Below are 23,444 nucleotides of genomic sequence, written 5' to 3' on the forward strand. Positions count from 1 at the left end.
TCATTTTATCCTTTTATGCTCTTTTTTTTTTGCGGAGTTTTCGTTTTCTTCGTCTGAACAGCCCTAAGAGATGATTTACGATGACACCTCTTACAAAACTGCCTTTTTTTAAAATTTCTTTGTAACAATGTCTCCAACGGTTTTATTCCTCTCTGATTTTATTTTTCTCCTTAGGGTCTTTGTACTGTGACTGCCGCCTTCCTGCATTTCTTCTTCTTGGCATCCTTCTGCTGGGTGCTGACGGAGGCGTGGCAGTCCTATCTGGCCGTCATTGGCAAAATGAGGTCACGACTCATTCGCAAGCGTTTCCTGTGCCTCGGCTGGGGTGGGTACTTTGGTCTTTATTTGATGCTGAAAATTGTGATGCTTGAAATCGTACAGTATTACCTTGTTTCAAGGGTTACTTTTTATGTTGCCCAAATTACTGTCGCTTTGTAGGTATCCTTGAGAACGTTGAGTGCACACACTCAATGTCTTCTTTAAAAGGGATTGCAATGGGATTGTCTGAGGTACTTATGGTGCCTTTCATTTTTCTCAGCAATCTGAATAACGTCATGTCTCACTCAGTTGACTGCATTTCATTTCAACAAGTTGGAAAACGTAATTGGTGTGTGCTCCAGCCAGGTTAGCTATTATTAGCAATACTAGTAGATAACTACACATTACACCGGTATTGTACGCATGCTTTGTGTCTGACTTTGGTTGGTCTCATCAAATCAGTCATACATCCAAGGACGTCCGACTTCTCTGTGATGACGATGCAACGCTGTTCGTCCGACTCTTGGAGTCTGAAATATGACTTCAGCCGGCGTTCCGGTAGACATTTCCAACTGGTTCAAATCAAATGAAGCATCATCCATCGTCTGTGTATTACCTACTGTAGATGCTGCTTGGAATGCCCCCAGTTTGAAGAAATGGGCAGGAGTACCGACTCAAGAGCAAAGCAATATGCTCCTGTGGACAGGCGAAGCAGCAACATTTCAGCCAACTAAAAGTCAGCCCCAAATAAAAGAAAACGATATCACTTTGAGTGGACGCTAAATTTAGAACATTTTCACCACTTTATCTTGCCGTCAGACAGACAGACATTTCCGACAGGGAGGTGAACTGAATGTGAAACTTATCTATTCACTCCTTAAAGTCAAAAAATATTCTAAATATAGGGTACAATAAAACTACTACTTCGTTCCTCTAGATGGCTTGAATACTAATATGCTTGCCAGTGCATTGTGGGTTAATGGCTTGACTTTTTTTAGTTACTGCTTTTGAAAGAGACCATTCAGGATGTTGGTGGCATCCACTGTAACGCGTAGGTGCTGTTGCACGTTTTCGCGGTTGCTGTTGCTGGATCTAGGAACTCTTTGTGTGAGAGAGAACTTTCAGCAAAGCAAATAAAAGACGCTTTCATGAATTGGCTGCTGATTGGTGTGTGACCGGAATTGGTGATGGAAAGTAGCAGGATGTTGTTGTTTTTCTTCAACAATAAAATTTAACAGTTTTTTGTGTTGAAAGTGTTGGCTGCATTATGCTGAATAACCTTCATTTGCGCTCTTCCTAATAATAGCCCACTTACTTCGCTGTTATTTGCTACTTCAGGGACTCGATTTCCTTAAAGACATTAATTACAGTATCTAATATAATCTTACAAACGACAGCCAAAGCTAGAAGTGAATATGTTCATGCACAGTCACTCACAAAGGTTCACAGTATACACTCAGAGTGAACATAATCTCACTCCTTTCAGCTGAATAACTCCTCTGTTCCATTCAGCCTCCATGTCACTTTATCTTGCTGTACTCGCAATAGGGACCAGTGATGTTCCAGGATAATCAAAACACATGATAACATCTGTGTAACAGTGGTCAGATGTTTTGAGATACAGCCTTGTAAATTTCAATCACAACCTCTAACACTGTGCCCCACACACACACACACACACACACACACACAGAGACACACACACACACACACCTACACACAGACACATATATATATATATACACACACACACACACACACACACACTGTCTGTTCATTTCCTTTGATATTGATCCCACCAGTCTAATCTGCCATGTCATCAATGCCCTTACTTGATAAAGAGGAGGGAGAATGTATAGATCACTGTACAGTCACAGATAGAGAAAGATACTGACAGTGTGTGTGTGTGTGTGTGTGTGTGTGTGTGTGTGTGTGTGTGTGTGTGTGTGTGTGTGTGTGTGTGAGGGGGATGGGTGTGTGTGGGGAGGGGTGGGGCTGCTTTAGACATGAAATGCATGAAACAGTCGAGCAGAATGAAGGGGATCAAACAGCTCATCCTCCTCACGTCAATTTCGCAATTTTCCCCCCCAAATTTTGTGATTGAAATCAGTTGCCATGGAAACAGGAGATTTGAGGTGTGCCTGGAGCTGTGTTAGATTAGCAGGCGACGCATTTGTAATGTATAGGTCCGTGTTTACCTTATTATACATCAATAAACGCTAGACTGATCTAATTGAAACTTTGCCTATGCTGGTTAGTGGACCAGCCTGGCTCCCCACCATCTTATTTGTTAATGTTAATGTGACTTTTTCTAATTGCTTTTCATTTGCAGCCATAATCACAGCTTTGTTAATTACTTGAATATTTTAGAGCCAAGCTCATTACGGAGCCCGACATATTTCCTTCTTTTCCTGGCACGTACTCTGTGACATTCAGTCTCACTCTCTTTCCCAACACCGACACACAAACACACACACACGCACACGCACACACAGACACACCCATCCTAATTAATAGCTAATTAACGCACAACTTATTGACCACTCGTAGCTATTCCTCAGATTTTATGCACTCTCTTTCAGTCCCACACAACCACATTCATAGTGTTACTCGCTCACGGCCATGCTGCATGCCTCGGTCACCTTTGGCAGCGTTAATGTACATGAGAAATGCTAAATCAGAGCTTCCCTCCCTGCAATGAACTGGGATCCAAGCCCAGTTTTCATGCCTGCAGCTGGACCTGTGTGTCAGGGAGCACATGCAGCGCACTCTGGCGTAGCTACAGAGCACCAAGTCAGTTTTGATTACATATGCACACGTTACACGCTGTTGCACGGCTTCTTCATTTTGGAATAGGAAGAGCCATATGGGGTTGTTCGCACGAGAGAATCTTATTTGGCCGACATGCTTCATCGTCCCTATTAAGGCTTCCTTTTATCATTTGTCTCACCCTTTGGATCTTTTCCTCTCTGCAGGTCTTCCAGCTCTCGTCGTAGCAGTGTCGGTGGGTTTCACCAGAGCGAGAGGTTACGGCACGGCGAGCTAGTGAGTGATACTTTACGACCCCCTGCACTGTCCCTCAAAACAATCATAATAGGATTTGAATATCATCACTCAATATCAGCACTGTGCCATCTATTGCCCTTTCACTTAACCATTCCAAGTGTTGTGTTTTATTAGCTTTTCAAAATACTGAATTCTCCTTTTTCCCCATGAAGGCTAAGCTCTATTTCATAAACTAGTATTTTCATACTTTCAACAATCCATCCAACTATCTATCTGATTTCTATAAACGCTTTGTGTTCTTTGTCACAACTTCTCTCAATATGCATCAAATTCAGAACACATCTTAGTTGCTCATGTAATATATATATATATATAAATGACAGTGTTGTTTATGCATTGTCAAGATCATGTAAAAAAAAAAAAAAAGTATTCCCCTAATTTTTTAATGACTAAATAAGTAGACAGTCTAGATTAAAATATCGTCCAACATCAAACTAATCTGTTTCTTCAGACCTGTTGGAACAAAACAAATCATATAAACAACAATCAGAGAAGAATCTACACTTTTTCTTAAATTAATGTTAAATTGTGTAAGGAAATCACCTTATTCTAACTGAGCCTCTTTAAATGCATATTAATGCAAGGAGAAAAGCAGAAATCTATCAAATGAAATGGATATGTTGTTTACTTTGGAGCAGAGCATTTATAAGAAAAATCATTGACAATTGCTGTTAAACAAGATGTGCTAACAAAGAGCTCTAATACCCAGTAAATGGTATAATTCAAAAAAGGTATTTACAACTTTGTTCCCTCTTACTTTTACTTAACATCTCATTAATAAAATGACTGCATACTAGCTTTTTGGCTGTGGGTTGTTCATCTTAATTTTTATTGAGCTGCAATTAAGATGACAGCAGGGTTTCAGTATGCTCTGATGACATCACTGGAGGACACATTTAAATTCATTGAGTCTCAATAGCTTTCACACCCAAACAAATTCCACAAGAGTATTTACAGTTTTCGGGATATGTTTTAGGTAATGTGCATAATACATTTTCTTGTCACTGAGGGCAATATTTACAGAATCAAGCACTTACGCAGCCAAATAAATGACTTCTTTATCCCTCACTTAGGATATTCAAGATCCTTAATTGGTGGTGGTGAAGTGTTTGGCACTCACAACAAGTGGAATGTGAGACCTGCATATCATTTCTTGTTCAAAGTACTTTTTTTTTTATTTCTTTTTTTTTTAGTTGCTGGTTGTCCTTGGAGGGCGGTCTGCTTTATGCCTTCGTTGGACCTGCTGCTGTCATTGTATTGGTGAGTCTGTCCAACTCTTTTAAAGAGCTTATGATATTATTCTACAAATATTGTCTGAAGTTAGCCTCCAAAGCTAAGAGCTGCAGCTGACCTTCGGAGTTCGTCCTTCTCCTTTCACTCCCTCATGCACATGTGAGCATTCAGACGCACCCGGGGTGTCCACGACAAAATGATGAGATGAGCACTTTGATCCTCGAGTTTACAAATGTCAGCTCAAAAACGCTAAAGTATATTCCAGCAGACAAAAGCTTCCTGGCGATGCAACGCCAGCCCGGCAGCCAAATCTCTCACTCTTTCAAAGTATGAGTATTTTAGGATAAATATATCTTTTTCAGACATTAATATGTAACTCAAAGTGTGCACCACAATTATAATAGTGTGTCATTTCTTTGCTTTTGCCAATTGGTATAAAATAGACATTTGCAATACAATAACATATAGCTTTATATTGTTCTGCAGCTAAATTGAGTGCATTGATTGCATCTCTCCGTGGTGTTTTAATCATCTGTTGTGTGCCGCTGTATGCAGCTGTTTCTAGCAGGCTAATTTCTGCAAAATTAATCCCTGTGTGGATTTCTCTACCACTAAATTTAATAGGTCAGGATGGGGTACTAAACTTAATTTTGGTAATTGCCGCCGCTGCAGTTGTGCTTCTGCTCATGCATTAGGATTTGTTGTTCCTTCTCTTGTTGCTTGCACACTCACTGTGTAGCACATGTCAGAAAGAAAGCGTGGATCAGACGGCGTCACAGGTGTGCAGAGTGATATGCATTTTTTCTGGAAGTAAATTCCTGACGAGAGCGTGACAGTTTGACAATTCGGGACACGAGGGAACGCAGGATGATGTAGTGCTGAATATTCATGATTATGATAATGTTGTGGCTTCCATTACTACCATTATTTAAAGGTTACATAGTCAGAAAACACAGGACATGCACATTCACACTCACAATTCTGTAAGACAGCACACAGTTGGTTTCTTTATCTAACGAAAACCCATTGTACATACATTAATAATAGTAGAACTAACACATGCTAATATAAGAAGGGTTAGGCGTTTGGTGTGTCTACGTTTAAGAGCTCAAAGGTTAAAGCCATCTTGTTAAATCAAAGGACCGTTATTCTCATACGTTGTGCGTCAGAGTCTGGTGTTCCTTGGAATGGTTCCAAGGAACACCAGACTCCACAATGTCGATTTACTTTCCACACCCCAGCTGCTACGTCCTGTTACGGTCCCCGTTTCCCCGGTGTTGATGCTGGGGCCCCACTCTAACACACATCTGTAATGAGAGTGGGGCATCGGGCAGAGAAACACAGACCTTCCCACAGGACTCTTTAATTAATCAACCTGGCTCTGGGCAAATAGCAGAGCAGGGTGATGCTGACTCACGATGCTGGGACCGGACATGACTGGCATGACGATAGTGCTCTCGCTATCTGGAACATCGTAGGTAGCTGTCAGCAGCAACACACACATGAGGCGGAAGGGGATCAGTGAGAGAGAGAGAGAGGGAGAGAGAGAGAGAGAGAGAGAGAGTTTTTACCCTATTGCAAAAGCTGCCAGATGTACCGTGGATGTAGCAGAGAAATAGCCTTCAAATCAAAATCCGGCTTCTTGCAAAGGCTGCAAAAAACTCGAAATTCAACGGACCACATCAAAGTCAAACTTTACCTGCAAAACCACTCAACTCTTTCTTTAGGATTTCCAGCAACCGTGTATTGAATCTATAAAATGTTTCTGCGCATGCAGAAGTTGCCAACAGTGACAGATGAAGGAAGGGATCCAGGCAGACGTTCCGTGTAGGACCTTGAACGCGTTGCATACACAGTGCGTGAATGTCATGTGTTGCTAAAGGAACGCTGACATCTCAAAGAACAACCAGCAGATGAATAACCAAACAGAAACTCTACAGGGAAACCCATAAACGGGGATAGATCGAGTTCAGATATGATCAGGATTAGAAGGAATATGTCGCTGGTATCTCCCAGATGGACCGGATTTCATAGTGGAAGAGGTCTACATGGCAAGCGTTGGCTCAGATCTCTGTGAGCGTGGGCCTAATAGAATTCTTGTCACTGGGTCACTATGGCCAGATGTTTGGCAAGCTTAACTGGCTCCTCATGTGTACGAGAAGCCAGCGAGTTTTTAATATATATATATATATATATATATATATATATATATATATATATATATATATATATATATATATAAATTAATTCAAATGGGTCTTTTGGACCACAATGCAGTTTTGTGAGAATGTAAACATAACTTCTGTTTGTTTGGAAGACAACTTCCAAGAGTACCTTGTATTCCTCACAGACTGAATGGAGTGCTGCTCATCAACATTGCTCTCATTACTGCCACTCGTAACTGAAAGCCTTACTGCAATAATCAATTACCATAACGCACATCTGCAATGATGAATACGAGAAAGATCTTCTCTCTTTTTTTATTAACCAATTTAGTAGTGATTGCCCAAATGAAAACTTGCGTGCATCAGTTGTATAAAAGTATATCCAACATTTTTGTCCACTTTATAAAATAGTTTGCACTCATGGTTTAATGCACTTATTGTAAGTCGCTTTGGATAAAAGCGTCAGCTAAATGACATGTAATGTAATATATGTTAATGTTTTAAGACCATGGCATCACAAATATGTATACAACGTTGGAATGCTGGTATTACTATAATTATGTTCCACTTTCTCTTTGGATATTTTGGCCATTATGGATTTTCAAAACTGTGAGTAGTTGTGTGCTATAGGAAATCTATGGATGCTTTTTCAATACAAATGTGATAAATAAGCTTCCGGCTATTCGTGCATAGGAGCAAGCCCGGGAGCCCTGACAGCACAGGGACCATCCCTGCCAGTCTTAAGTTTATAGGACAATAAAAACAAGGAATTGTCTTTCTTGTACAGTGCATGAATTGAATCCCTGTTGGCAACACATCTATAGTAGCAGTTTTAATCAAACGGTTCCCTCTGTCTCTCTTAGGTCAATATGCTCATTGGAATTGTGGTGTTTAACAAGCTCATGTCCCGAGACGGCATCTCAGACAAGTCTAAAAAGCAACGAGCGGGGTAAGCTAACTTCCTAAATCCTCTGCATCTCACACACACACACACAGCTAACTTCCTAAATCCTCTGCATCTCACACACACGCACACACACACACGCAAAGCTATGCACAAAAGACATCAACACACACCGCTTACTCATCCATCAACACAATTCTAGTTGGGAACCGACTACAAATTTGCTGCATTAAATAAATCTCTCTGGCAGACACAAACTCAGAGAGGAAACATTTTCATGGTAACTAATTCCAACGGCTTTCAAGGGTCTCTGAACGCACACCTTCTTGTGCACCTGTGCCTCCCGGAAAAAGAAATAATGAAAAATATGGTCCAATTTGGCATCAATTTGGAATCAAAATGACAAGACATTTGTTATGTGCTGTTGCTCTGTGAAATCTATCAGCATTTCACATTCGCTTCCACATCTAATTTTTGAAGTATTATGTGACATAGCTGAATAAGGTGGATATGAAAATCGATGGCAGATGGAAACCTAATGATATACTGTGAACACCAGGATTATGTGGGCGACATCTGTTATTCTTTCAGCCATGCACACATATGATGTGCATAAGACAGGCCTGCATATGCATCCACCTACAACAGTAAAGCAGTTGGTGGTTGTTCATCCTATTTACTAATCTTTTGAGTGGAGATTTCCTCAGCTCTCGCAGCCAAATCTATGTTTTTCATTTTGATACCTATTGATTTTGCTTTTTTCTTCCTATTTTTCTCCCTCTCATTACATTTTTCCTCAATGTCTGTCTCTTACACCGATATAAATTGACAATTGGTGTGTAGCTGGCAGGGTTAATATTACCGATTGGCTCTCTGGGGGGTTAATAAGCTTCTGTTAGCATTTGATTCGACTGAGATTAAACCGGTTAATATGCACAAACGCACCGACACAGACACAAAAACAGATGCACCCTTCTTTGTTGCAGGCTAAGTCCTTGGTGTTATCCGAGTATTAAGCACATTCCTTCTCAGATTCTCTGCAGAGTGTGTTTATAGGCGCACACAAATCCCGGCGCTCGCCGCACAGAGGAGTTGCTCGTGTTGCTAACAGGACAGGCTGTCATTAGCAAAATGTATTTCATAATGAAGCCGTGGGGATGTGGCTGGCGCTAAAGCAATGAGCTGTGATGGGACGCTAATGTAGCATAGCCCGTGCATGGCCCCATCATTCTCCACTTGCGGTGTACAATACTACACGCACACACATTAACACACAAACACACGCACACACACACACACTGTTTCTCTTCGTTTGAGTAGTCAACTGTAAGTAAACAAGCAGAGTCTTTTTCTTCCTCTTCGCCCCGATAAAGCTCCGTTGTGCACAGCCCTGTGGAATAAGATAGTTGGTTGTACTTCCTCTATGTGTCACTGTATTCTGTTACTATTCTGCTGTGACATTGCAATGTCCGTCTCTCACTTTCTCTCCACTTGCTCTGAATCAGTCTTTGTATTCTGAATGTTATTCATTGCTGCTACTTTTTAAGATCTGTTTTTAATTTGCCTTTCTTTCTTTCTTTCTTTCTTTCTTTTCTTTTCTCCCCCTCACCGTCACCCCTGTTTTTTCTCTCCCCCCCCCCCACCCCCACCCTCTCCGTGTGTTTTGTCCACTTTTTCCTCCTGTTTTTTTCTCGTTCTTTTTGCAACTGTGACACCTGCATGTTCACCTTTTTTTTGCCATTTCTGGAACTTGTGTTTGCATACATTCCCCACCCCCACTCCCTCTTTTCCTCTTCACACGGGGTGTGTGTGTGTCTGTGTGTGTGTGTGTGTGTGTGTGTGTGTGTGTGTGTGTGTGTGTCTCTATGTGTGTGTGTGCGGACATGTCCTAAAGTGTCCCAGCAGAGGGGCGTAGCCGACTGCTCCTGAAATGCTCCAAGTGTGGCGTGATCTCTAGCACCGCTTTGTCCAGCTCGACCGCCAGCAGCGCCATGTTAGTCCATCTTCATCATTCTGTTTGTATCTCTCTCTCTCTCTCTCTCTCTCTCTCTCTCTCTCCTCCATCCTTTTAATCTCGGTAACGATGCAGGATGACATCCTGACTTGGGTGAAAAAAACAAAGTAATGAAAAGGAACAAACCCTTCACTGCAAGCCAGCGCTATTTAACGAGAGCATGTATTGATCCAAAGTAGATTTTCCTCGGTTCATACAGAGCAAACCTGACCTGTGTGTCTCACAGTGTTTCTGAATCATTTTTAGAGTTTGTTTTAACATAGGCTTCACACACCGGTGCAGTTAATTGTCAGGAATAATGCAAACTGTGCGGCATTATAAAATGTGTTTCTGGCTCTCGTTATATCAGGTAATGTGGTGAACTGTCATATCGGTTCCACCACCTTAAGCCGGTGTTCAGTGAACACATCATATTTCAGATATTTCAGTTCAGCAAGGGAATGAGGAAAAACTGGCGATGCATTTAAGGAGTGTAACATACCAACATTATTACATATATATTGGAGCTGCATGCATGTAAAAGGTTCTGTTTAGATTATCTCTCTGAATTTGTAGAGAAAATGTCTCAGGGAGATCGATGAGGAAATTCATTTTCTAATTGTTCTGAGGGTTAAAATAGTGATAATATGTGTGTGTGTGTGTGTGTGTGTGGCTCTAGAAAAAGCCTTGTCAATTAAGTATTACATACAGCTACAATACAATGTTTTTGTCATTTTTAGTCCCACTGAAAGTCCCAATATCTTTGCTTGTTTTTGCATATTTCCTTTCCTCCGTATTTGATAGTGCACATTATCCAAACAATGCAGAGCCTCTGACAAACAGTGTGCTGATATAAGCAAGAGTTTAGAATTCAAAACAGAAAAAGGTATGTAGGAACACAAGTTGATGTATCGCAGTTATTGGTATTCATATTATTGTATTTTTTCTATATTTTCTATATTTGTCTTTGAAAGAGCTGTATTTATTATCATCTTGACTTCATGAAAGCAACTATTTTCTGTGTAAAAATAGAGTTGGGTAGAGTAATGTCAACCTGATTAGAGAATGAATTTGCTCTCCCGCTAGGTGTGTTGTTAACCAAGCTTCTCCTGTTGAGAGCCGTTGAGGCAGTCAAAATACACCTTTAAAGATGTTTTGCAGCATCCCTCCCAGCATCTCCTATTGAGTCTGGATATGTTCAAAGGGGCTACTAGAGTGTAACAAAAGGCCAATTTCTTATGTTTTTTTTTTGCAATCTTAATAAGAGTTTTGTTGTCATGGTTTCTTGTTCAGAGCAGCATGTCTATTAATGAAAGACCCTCCTTCCGCTTTACTCTCGTATTTAACGTTGTCCTTGTGCAAATCTTTCATTATGGCTTTGTGTTTACTTTGGAAGAGCGCTCAGTTTAAAGTAGGAACTCTGTTCTTGGTTGTGTTGTTTCACGATTGAACGCTAATGGGGTGAGATTGCCTATTTGCAGCTACAAGTTTGTATCAGTTACTTGTCGTCCCTGGGAAAACACAGGGCCATTATTGACTTTCTTTCACACAGCTCAGATCCACCGACATCTTTACCGAACATATTTCTATTATTAGATACATGGGAAATCCTGTGAATAATCTGCTTATAGAAATCCTAGTGCTAGTGTGAAACCATAATATTCCCGTATTTACTGAAATAGCATGCAAACACAATAATTCAGCTTAAAACATAGCTGGCATTACACACTCCCTTATTCTCCGTATCATTATTATATAGTAAGCTTGGTCTATTTATACCAAAGTGTCTTGATAAAGCTTTCAAGACTTAATTAATTTCTAGAAAGAGATAACCACCATTTAAAAGTGGGACGGAATATGCCTTCCCCATATGTCCTTCATTCCTAATGACTTTGTAGAACTTTGAAATATAACAGCTCATTAAAAAACACTTATTATGTATGATGAGGTACACTTGCAGCACTAGAGTGCGTCTTTTCACATATCATTTAGGCTGTTACTGTTGCTTCACTGAACCATATTGTGTGGTTAAAACACATAGTCAACAACAGCTGGGAAGTGTACACATTAACAAGAGCACAGCTTTGGCTTTATTGCTCTATTTTCTCTTTTATTCATTGCCTCGGACATGCGCATGTAAAGGTGCGTGCATATTTCTCAGCGTAGTCAGTCTGTCAAACTGACGGTTATAAAACCAGGAATATGTGCTTAAACAGCATGAACATTTTAAATTGGTGTCTGACTCCATGCACACACACACACACATCACACACACACACACTGACTCCTCAGAAGCCCCTGTGTCAGTACCTGTCAATGGCCTGTCTTCCCCGTCCCTGTTGGCCCCCATCGCCTCACAGTCCACCAGCATGAGACTTACGCGCCCATCAACCATGTAATTGTGAGCAATTGCCAGTCTCGTAACTACACGTATCGACGTGATTACACGTCATCTTCCACTTGACACTGGAGGTTATAAGTGGGATGCAAACCCCTTGGGTGCCGATCACCTTCAAGACTGAATCTAAGACTGATCTGTCTGTGTGTGTGTGTGTGTGTGAAGTGTGTGTGTGTGTGTGTGTGTGTGTGTGTGTGCGTGTGGGGGGTGGGGTTACTTACCAAAAAACCGGCTGGTCTGGTTTGAGACTGAACCCCTTGTTACTTCTCCTTCTTTCCCCTCTTGTACCCCCCCCCCCCCCCCCCCCCTGTGTCTGCATTACTTTCTCTTCCTCTGGCAGGGCGTCTCTGTGGAGCTCCTGCGTGGTTCTCCCCCTGTTGGCATTAACCTGGATGTCAGCGGTGCTGGCCATAACCGACCGGCGCTCCACACTCTTCCAGGTGATGTATCTCAGCAACACTAGCAGACGCGTATGCGCCGTTACCAACAAACATGCACCTGTGACGAATCATTGAAAAGCAGCTTTACAATTGGGTAATGCATTAAAAAAATGAGTACATTTGTTTTTTTTACTAAAAGAGCCTCAGTTCTTGGAGTTTAATGCTGAATGTTTAGTAGAGAAGCGTAGATAGAGAATTAAATCAAATTAAAAAAAATAGGATCACGGTTGAAAATTTACAAACAAGGAAGAACCTACAATCTGTGTCAGGCGGGTCATCCGCAGTGACAGTCTATGAATGAAAGTATGAACGGCTATGAAGATTTATTGTGAATAAACATGATTTGGCTGACTGATTTCTCCAGTGATTATTGAGTCATGTCACTACAATATTAATGCAGGATATCATAATGCAGTGGTTAGAGTGACTCAGAGACATTTTTTTTCTTTTCTGAGCATATTTCACACCTTAACTTTTCACCACGTCATGAAAAAAGGCAACATTTACATACAAAAATGTTGTATTCCATTTCCAACTGTATAAAACCAAGAAGATTAAGATTGCTTTGCAATGTAACCATAGCTGATAATATTAATGAAAGCTCAGGGTTGCTGGTTGTCTTGGTAACACAATACACTTTCTATTAAAAATCATGCATAATGGAGGAAGCAGCCTTTTTGTGGTTAGCTGTTCCACATTAAAATGCCTCTTCTGTCAGAAAAAACGGCCAAATGCATTAATGGTGCCAAATATTGATAAAAGTGAATATCCCTTGTAATTTATGGTGGGTGAAGAGCATAATAGGGCTGCCTGGCAAGCACAAATAACTTTATAGGGAGTGTCGTGGTTTAGGTTTGGGATACACTATAATGATATATTTCTTGCCTCCTCCAGGTCCTGTTTGCCGTCTTTGACACGGTCCAAGGTTTCGTCATCATCACTGTCCACTGCGCAATGCGCCGAGAGGTGAGTCCGGTTTTCTCCTTCCGCTACGCAGCTGTGTGGCTCCCAGACACATTGAGGTCACACATGTTGAAACCAGCACCCTAATGTGACCTCGCCAACATTCACTGCCTTCGACAGGTGGGATTTGTGTTTTTCCGCAAATGTCATGGTAGTTTCCGGGTCAGTGAGTCACGGCAGTACGCGGGCGAATCAGACATGAGAGAGATTAGCACGGTATTTATGTCCTAAGTTGCAGCGCTTTTTTGCCATAATGCAGTATGATAGTACAGTATTGTCCGTCTGATCCAAGGCTGCTTTAAGGAGCTTACCAAGATGCTGTATGGAATAAGACTCTAAGTCCCCAACTAATACCCCAAGTGCCTTTTATGCCACAGGCTTTGCTGTGCCCCCGGGGATGTAGAATGTTAAACTCATTGTCCACATACATGTAGTCATGCCCTTGAGACAGTTATTTACACACACACACACACACACACACACACAGACACACGTTTTCCATGGTCTAACTCATTATTGCACTCGCTACAATTAATAGATTTACAATGTCATCAGTTTTCCACGGATGTGTTGCTGATGCATGTACACCACACACAGACGTTCCTATATCCAAGAGATCATTGTGCTATTGAGCGTGGTGTAAGTGAATTCTTAAATGCTTGGAATGCTTAGCTGCATTAAATCCATATCACAAAAGCGGCAGGAATACGGGTACAGTAAATCCAGGAATTATTTATTGTAAATGTTTGAAAATCCCCTGCATAAATCCTTCGTAGCTGCTGAACAACAGGCAGAGTGGCGTGGCACATCGGAGGGAGGGAGGGGGAAAAGGAGCAGAAGGAGGAAGCATTATGGCGCAAAACAAGAGTGAAGGCAGCACAAAGGGCGATGTTCGGTGAAGTAAAGTACAGACGGAAAAAAGCGTCCCACGCAGCGCTCCTTTTTAGCGCTCGATGCATGTGAGGGTGCGGCGATGGCACAGGATAAGGTATATTGTGAGAAAGGGTGACGCAGGGACTTAGTTAAATGAGGAGAGTAAGGGGAGGGAGGAGGGTGGAACACAAATTGCATGCAGAGATCTGTGGGGAAAGAAAAAAAAGAACGAAAAGGAAGAAGAAGAAAAAACGTGATTCAAGAGCGAAGCAGGGGATGATGGTAGGAGAGGAAGAAATGGAGATGAAGGTGGAGGCAGAGAGGTATGGACACATAGAGGGGCTCTTCGCTTTGAAGTCAGAATGAGCTACATTGCCAACAGACACTCACGCAGGGAACAAATGCCACCGAGGATGAGTGTGGACATAAAGGGAAGAGACGGATGGAAAGAAACAATGGAGGCAATAACCCAGCTCATGCAGTATTAATATGACATGGATTCTTCCCCAATCCAGTACATCCTCCGCGGCACGCACACGCACACACACACACACACACACACATAGATGAGACCACCCAGCGAGATTGAAGACGCTCCTGCAATGCCTCTTACACGAGCACTCTTGTTTCCAGCCATAAGATTCTTATGGAATTTGACAACTGCAACATTGAGAAATGGTGTTGCTCCTCAGCAAGTTAGCAGGATATCCATAATACAAAGCCTGATGTGGGAAAAGAGGCTAGAAGCTGCTTGTGAAACAAAATGCACGGGGATCCATTTGATTTAAACTGTGTTTTACGAACTCAACCTTTGACGGTGTGTATTTGCATAGATGTCGCATGCAGGAGCTTAAAGAAAAACAGTGACATTGGAAAGGCCCACGGGTTAGAATAGCTCTATACTGCGCTATCGCTTTTAATTTGGACCGAACTCCACTGATCTCACAAGACTCAAATAGGCCACTTTGAAGAACTGCAGTGTGCTTTCTATACCAAATCCACTGACTGTTACATAAGCTACAGGCTGAGCTACTTTGTGAAGAATATAGCTTTCCCGTTTACTTTCATTTCTACGTGATTTAGTATTCACTGAACCTCTGTCATTGCAGAAATAAAAACAAAGAATGTGAAAAATCAGAGGGAGTGAGTTCCCCGTGCTCCATTTGCCAAACTAACTTAAGCAAAAGTTCCTCCAATAACTTATTCCCTTTGCGTCCTCCCTTCCTCTCCTCCATCGTTCTGTTCCCCTCCCACTCTTCCTCGCTATATCTTCATCCTTCCTTTCTCCCCAATGTCTTCTTCTGCCCCTTCAGGTGCAGGATGCGGTGCGCTGCAGGATGGGGGGATGCAAAGACGACAGCGAAAACTCGCCAGACTCTTGCAAGAATGGACAGGTGCAGATCATGGTGAATAGCATTCCATTTCATCCCATTAGCCTCGGACTCAAATTAACCAGGCTGGAGCTTTCTAGAAGCTTTGGCTCCAATAGCAATAAGCACGATTGCTATTATTGAAGTGTCCAAACTCATACCTGGCCGTCTTCATTATTGTTCATGCATTATGCATCTTCAAATGTTATTTTCCAAAAGTGTTTGATTTCATTTCCCGTACAAATGCAATATCCCTCCCAGCCTGAAACTAACTTCATAGAGTGCCATAACTGGAGATGAAAAGTTGTCAACTATAACCATGTGACAATATTCTGCTAAGTAAATCAATGCATTCATCACATTCTCGGTGTGTGGACTACAGGAAAGAAAGGTGTATATTGCCACAGTATTTCATGTATTATCAAATGCAACACTTTTATTTACTTGTTACCTGCGCTCCCTCCTCTACTGGAAGAGCACAGAGCTCCGGTAACAGTGTTGTTGTTCCAAACGTGGACAATAGTGTTATCAATTATACATAGTTGATCTGCCGGGCCAATGTCAGTACAGTTGCAGAGCATGAGCGACTATCGCAACACTCTCCCTTCGTTCCTCCCTGAGACCTGTTTGCGGTAACGGTTATGGCTTTCTTAACGCCCGTTTGATGGTATCACGATTATACTTTGGAGCCATCGTTCTGCTCAGGGAGGCCATTATGACACATTCTCCGTCTCTGTTTTCACCACCGAGAAGGAACGGTCTCACGGCGCTTATTTTGTTATAAGTTTTGGTTAAACAAATTGCGATCAAACACACAGCTCGTTGCCATGCCAACTATTGCTCTATTGAGAACGGCAGCTAGTAAACCTTGACGTTCTCTCTAAATGCGTATGACTTTGAAGGAATCTTCTCGGCACATATGCATGGAGCCCCGTCGTAACGACACAATACCCTTGAGAGTATTAATTGTGATGGATTATTTGGTGAAGCTGCTACCAGTCGGGCTGTATCACCATCATCATTATACTCAGGTGTTCTTGCTTTATTCACTGGAAATCCCATTAGAATACTAAACTCTGAACATTTTCAGAAATCATAAAGATGTAGAACTGTAGCTACACCTTCTGGATTCAAAGGTGTCTTTGAAATAAAAAAAATGAAATTTGGAAAATAGAATCTTAATCTCTGATTAAAACACATTACTGTCCTGTATAAAACTGGTTATATTTCTGCATGAAACGTTTCAACTTTTTCTTTTCCATGAATTTGTTTTACACCATCAGAAGGGTCCCAATGTGAGCTACTGTGGGCAGCAGGGTGGCTCTCCGCGTTGCGGCACTTCCCCGTCACTGTCCGGTTGCCACTCACAGCAGTTCCCCCCGATGGTCCACCAGGCATGCCAACAAGCCTGTTACCACAGTCTTCCTCACAGCACCCACAACCATGTGCTAGAGCTCAGCCACGCACATGAGCATAACCACATCCTGAACAATACCCACAACCATGCTCATAACCATAACCACGCCCACAACCACATCGGCAGACAACCAGTATGTCCCCTTTAGTAAATATGCTGATATATATATATATATATATATATATATATATATATATATATATATATATACTGTATATGTCAGTTTGAACGGTAAAACCCATAGATGGAGAAAGGTGGAATCTGTAAAACTACATTTTGCAACAAATAGGAACAATTAGTAAAGGTTTGCTGAGACATTTTGAAAGGCACACATATTTGCTTTATTTGAAAGTGTTGTGAGAAGATGGATACCACATTCATTATTGTACGCTGAACATGGAGCTACAGCCAGCAGCTGGTAAGCTTGGTTTGGCACAAAGACTGGAACAAGCTCTTTATCTTGTGTTTAATAAAAAGAGATTGTGGTTTGAAAGGGGGTTTATGTGCTGTACTACTTCTTTGCTATATACCCAGTGACTTTTTGGAGTCTTGTTGTCAAGGTTACTGCTCCCGGACAGGAAAAAGTTCTGCGCACACTTTAGTGTTTTATTTTAATGAGTTGTTTTAATCGATTCACCAAACAAGATATGTTGGTCTAAATACTGAGGTTAGAGAATCTGACAGGCATAGAATTTGGACAGAGCCATAGTTGTTTCTCCATGTTTCCAGTCTTAAGCCAAACTAATCCGTTGCTCCATATTTATCAAACAAAAATGAGAGGAGTAACTATCTGAACAGAAATACTTACCAAAAGTGTCAAGCTATTCCCTGAACCAAAAATATATATTGTATCAAATTTAGTTTAGTTTTGATTACATATTGCACCTTTAAATCTTTGTTTGAATAGCTGTGATGTAGAAACAGAAACTAGCACTTTTACTATAGCGAGGTAGCAAACCTTGTCTTTCGCCATTTTTTGATTTATTCAGGAGATAATGGTTTCTTTTACATCAATTTCAGAAGTAACCTTGCCTAGAATGCTCTATATTATTGGGTGTTTACTCAACTCAGTCAATGGGACATTGTGGTGTTTTTTTACGAAACAGTTGATGATTCGATGTACTTAACCTGTGAGGCTGTTACAGAGAGTGTGTTATAGTTAAGATACAAATGATTTGTTTTTCTCACGATTTCGATGGCAGATAGAGACTGAGAGAAAGAGAGAGAGGATTTTTCATATCCTCATCCGGCTATTTAGGAGAGACCCATTTATGGTGCTGCGGGTGATTTTCCTAATAAGAGCTTTTCCGCTCCTCTGAGACCTTTACACATTCTCTCCTTCTCTCTTTCAGTTTTTCATTCCCCCCCCCCCCCCCTCCCCACCATGCTCCTCTCTTTGCCTGTGTGGCGTGCCCAAACTGTCTAAAATCTGTAGTTTATTATCCAAACAAAGGCTTTTGTAAATGAATCCCACCGAGGACAGGAAGAGGCTGTATGGGGAGGGAAGGGAGGACCACAACTGCATAGCAATGAGCTTCCCTTTCTCTGAAGTTTAGGAAACTTGAGTGCTGGCCATTTTGGAAACAACACTTCTTCATTCAACCCACCACACTTTGGGTTTGGGAGGGCTTCTTTAGCCCAAGGAGTGCCACATCATATGTTGATACCTTATCTACATTAAATCAGAATATTGAGTGTAGGTTAAGCTCTGTGGTGATGTTTGTGTTTTGGTCATCAGTGGGAATGAATCTTAAAAAAAGTATTTTGATTGTTATGTTTTGGGATTTTTTTTCTAGTCCACGAAAAGCCAGCCTGGAAGACAACACAGTTTTGCTTCAATTGGCACAGCAGATACTAGTTCAGGCATTCAGACGATAGCGAGGTGACTGATGAGGCATACAGTAGCATTACATTCCTGGAAAAACACCCCAGCGTTGTGCTCCTCTCTTTCAAAAACTGTGTTTGGGTCTTCTGCCGGGAACCGATACACATCGTAAACAACGTAGCAGCGTGTGCCATCAAACAGAAGAAGTGTCAGTTCTTCCCTGTTTCAAAAAAAGGCTTTGGACAAATTCACTATGAAGAAATAGAAAACTCAACATTGCTGTGTCTCGTTCACAGAGGAGGGCATGACTAATTGACCGGGTTGTAAAAGTGTCACCATGGCAACATATCTCTATCCTTGTCTTTAGTCTCAACTTACAGTAGAGCATCACCGTCATTGGATACAGCATCACCATTCACGATCCAGTCACTCATTAGGGCTGTGCATTTCTGGATGTGCTGAATGTAATGACACTAATTGCCTCTCCTCTCTCCCGACCCCTCCTCCCTCTCTCAGACGGATTTTGAAAAGGATGTGGATTTGGCGTGTCAAACAGGTGAGCTCTCCCTTTCCACTTGATTTCTCTTCCCCGTTCTCCCTTTTGCCCGGTACAGGAGAAGCGTTGCGAGCCGATGGGTGAGCTCTTACTTACTTTTTGCTGCGGTACGTGTTGATAAAATGACAAGCGGAAGATGTTCTACATCTCGACGCAGTCGTGCACAAATCATTATGCCTTATCAATCACTCTGAATCTGCCCAGTACGTGTTCAGCGAGCATATGTTTTGATGAGACTGTGTTTAATTGTGCATGATAATAACACTCCTCAGCGTGTTCAGGCCCGTTTCACTCGCCGCTGACAGTGGTCGCTGTGCGTTTGGATGTGTTGATAATGTACCACAACGTGTTGTGCTTTGAAATATTAACACAGTCACTTTCCCCCTCCACCCTTGCAGAGAGAGGACACCCATGTAAGTGTTGCACCCGATTGACCTTTTTAACACTGCCTGGTCCTTCCCTGGACTTCAATAATTCATATAGACAAATCGGGGTTGCAGGTGGAAGTAAACAAGCAGCCATAACTGCAGTGGCACCTCGCTCATAAACAAAACTGGAATGTCTGGAAAGAATTTCACATCTCAAGCAACTTCGCCAACAAATCTTGCCAAATATATTCTGGAGAACCTTCTCGGTGAAATGTACAAAATGTAAACTTTTGAATACCATTTTGAGTTTTAACAAATTGGGCTCTGCTGTTATCAGCTGCTTTAACAACATAATTTAAAAGCCATGAGCATGCACTTAATGAAATCCATTTCATTTAAAATATGTGAAATTCCACTTGTTTTATATCTTCCTTTTTTTTAAATGCTGAATTTCTTCTGAGTGATGATTCACATCCGAAGAAAGCACGTACTTCCTTCAGGGTCTAACATAGAGTTATTCTGCCCAGCCTTTTGATATCCAATCTGCGGCGGCTGGACAGTAGCAGTACTTTAATTAAAAATTTTTTTTTTTTTTTTTTTTAGCCCCAAAGGCTGTGTAATTATTAATAATATGTAACTTTCAAACATGACTACCTTCATTTGTCACAGGTGATGAATGGTGACGGTGATCAATCCAAACGTCTCCGCTTTCACTGTCAGTGTAAAGCTGTTCAGTTGAACGATGCCACTGCAGTAATAGCCGCGGCGCTTGAGAGCGCAACACGTAAAGCAACCGCCAGATTTGTCTATAGGTCATTCTCTGGGTCTCCATTGTCGGATGCGGATGTGAAGGGATCAGATTTGGGAACAATTGCCCAGTCCTTTCACATCACTATGCACCAAACCGGACTGTTATACAGGAGATAGCTCGGTTCTGTACTCAGCCGGTGTGCTTGCTGGTATGCAGACTGGTAAGCTGGATCCAGCTTTAATTTTTTTTGATAAAACGCCTAGCTTGACATTTTGTCGCATCAACATAAACATGGACTGTGATACATGCTTTTGGTATAGATTGGATTCTGGGGCCCACAGAGTAAATCTTCTCTCTTCTGATGGTGACAGAATGAGCATGATATTGAGCATGAATTTCCAAATGGTTTGGAGTGTAGTGTTTGATTGTGATGATAGATTGATGTCAGTTGTGAATTAACTTAGTGTCTCATCAGCATGCCGCAGTTTATTTTGAAGGAGCTATTCGAGAAATGTATAGTATTCTGTGTGTAGTTCCCACTCATGCATGAATGCTAACCCAAAGCCATGTAATTCGTTTTTATTCACAGTGTTGTGAATAAAGAAGCAGGCCCTCATACATAAATACACATGTATTACATGTACACAGAATCACACACAAAGGCTGTAATAGGCTGGTGAGCAAGATATGGGCCAGGACTCGGTGGCGAGGGAATTTTTGCTCCATTTCATTTGAAGCACACAGCATTTCGCACTCAGGCTCTTTCTACAAGCTAATAAAAATCCGACAAATCTCGAGATGGAGCAAGACTTAAGGTCACAGTGTCACAGACAAACTCGTCTTAGTTACTGTGAACCATATAAGCACAAATTGAGAAGTGAAACTTTTCTTCGGAGATGCAATCTGTCTCACAGCGACTTCAAAGCTGATAACAAACTTCCGTATCAAAACCTGATTAATTTTTAAATTGTGCCTATCTCTCTGTCAACTGTGTTCTCTTTGGCACACATTATATCGATACCATTCAATAACAATTCCTTTTTCTCCCTTCAAATGTTCCTCTTCCTCACCATTTGCCCCTACCTTTCCCTCACTCATAAACTCTTCAATTCTTCTGTTCTTACTTTGACCAATTATCCTAACCCCCATATATCACGCCGATCCTCCACTGCTTCGCTGTTTCCTTGACTTCCTTTCCCATCTCCCTCTAGTCATATTCAAAGAGGTGAACACCTGTAACCCGGCTACCATCACTGGGACCCTTTCCCGCATCTCCCTGGATGAGGAGGATGATCCCAAACTGGCAGCCCATCAGGAGGGGGGAGTTGGGGTCAACTTCAGCTCCTTGCCCGGGAACATCCCCCCTCCCAACCTCATTGTACAGGTAAGGAATTGAAGTTGACATTGACTGACCAGTTGGATGGTCAGGGTAATGCTCTGCTCAACTTGTCTGTCCAAAAGCTGAAAAGCTTAGCATCTAACAAGTGAAACATTGTAATCTAGCTGCAGGAAGTTATAAGTCGAGGTGATCTAAAATAAGAGTATCTTGCTTTCAGGAAATACTGAAACTTGTAGTTTTTTTTTAAGGTTCCAACCCTCTGCAGCCTCAATGAGCTGAGTGAGACGTCCCACAAGAAGGAGGTAAACATAGATCAGCAGAGACAACAGGGGCAGCAACGCAGTGGCGCTCCAATCTACCTGTGCACCGAGAGTGGCCTGGGCTGGGCTCGACCGCCCACGTCCTCCAACACCTCCCAGGACGGAAGTGCCGGGAGCGGGGGTAGCGGAGGGGGAGGAGGGAGTGGAGGAGGCGGGGAGGGAGACTACATGGTCTTACCTCGTAGGACGGTCAGTCTCAAACCTCCGGCGCCCTCCTGCCAAGGAGGAGGCATGGGACTGGGTTGCGAGGACAAGCCTCTCAACATCGCAGTGGAGGATCCTCCTTTCCCCCCGCCTCCCTCACCCTTGACCCTCCACCCAGCTGAAAGTGAGGCGTACCCGGCGGATTTTGTGCCATCGAGTGTGTGCGACATGAACATTGCCATGAACCTCAACCGCTCCTACGGGACAATCAAAACCATGCCCCACGGGCATGCCCACATGATGGCTCCAGGTGGTCTTGTACACTCTCACGGAGGACACATGCACACCCACGGGCATTCGCTCCAGCTGAAGCAGGGCCACAGGCCGTCGGTCAGACAGATCCTCACAGGGGGAACCACAGTGGAGAGAACCAGGACCCTGCCACGGAACCTGGGCAGCACCAATGCCAACAGCAGCATCTCAGCAGGATCCCTGGAGGTGGGTAAGAGGTTGAGGGAAGGAGGGGTTCCCAGTGGTGGAGGAGTTTAATCACAATGTCTACCTTTCACTTGAGGAAACACTTGATGTTCACAGTTATGGATGCGATGGTGATGGCGTTGTTATATAAGTCGTGATGCTGAAATGAAAGCGAAGGGAAGGAAAGACACGAAGGGGAAGAAGAGTTCTCTGCAGGAAAGGATTACCTATTTAATATGACATTATGCATATGCGAGGTTAAACACTTTCACATAATATGAACATGAAAAATGCGAATGACCCCATTTTCTTTAGGTTAATAAAGTTATTGATAAGAAAACATATTTGCATTAGGAACAACTAGTTTAACCAATCAATGTTTATTTTAAACTTGAGAAAAATAAAAGGTACGATTCAATGCTTTACTAAATGAAAAGTTCTGTGAATACATGGCTATGTTAGAATATGGGGAAGAAAGTCGCCATTGTAGCCTTCAAACAATTATAACAATGTCTAATACATTGTCTATGACATACAGTAACAATATGTCCAACACACTGCGATGATAGCACAGCCGTGTGCTC

The 23,444-nt window shown here is 42.1% G+C and overlaps 1 protein-coding gene across 1 annotated transcript in view; it reads left to right on the top strand.

Moving 5' to 3' along the window:
• The window catches only part of adgrb2 (adhesion G protein-coupled receptor B2), a 126,155-nt gene that overhangs the window by 86,604 nt on the left and 16,107 nt on the right, over window positions 1–23,444 (top strand). The window contains exons 19-31 of the mRNA XM_034545263.1: window positions 175–325; window positions 3,234–3,303; window positions 4,518–4,584; window positions 7,586–7,671; window positions 9,521–9,619; window positions 12,358–12,457; window positions 13,352–13,423; window positions 15,607–15,699; window positions 16,947–17,213; window positions 19,422–19,461; window positions 19,860–19,874; window positions 21,792–21,964; window positions 22,168–22,881. Of these exons, the coding sequence (XP_034401154.1) occupies window positions 175–325; window positions 3,234–3,303; window positions 4,518–4,584; window positions 7,586–7,671; window positions 9,521–9,619; window positions 12,358–12,457; window positions 13,352–13,423; window positions 15,607–15,699; window positions 16,947–17,213; window positions 19,422–19,461; window positions 19,860–19,874; window positions 21,792–21,964; window positions 22,168–22,881 (1,947 nt within the window). The remainder of the gene's footprint in view (window positions 1–174; window positions 326–3,233; window positions 3,304–4,517; window positions 4,585–7,585; window positions 7,672–9,520; window positions 9,620–12,357; window positions 12,458–13,351; window positions 13,424–15,606; window positions 15,700–16,946; window positions 17,214–19,421; window positions 19,462–19,859; window positions 19,875–21,791; window positions 21,965–22,167; window positions 22,882–23,444) is intronic.

Source organism: Cyclopterus lumpus, chromosome 11, assembly GCF_009769545.1.
Source record: "Cyclopterus lumpus isolate fCycLum1 chromosome 11, fCycLum1.pri, whole genome shotgun sequence".
Lineage (NCBI taxonomy): Eukaryota > Metazoa > Chordata > Actinopteri > Perciformes > Cyclopteridae > Cyclopterus > Cyclopterus lumpus.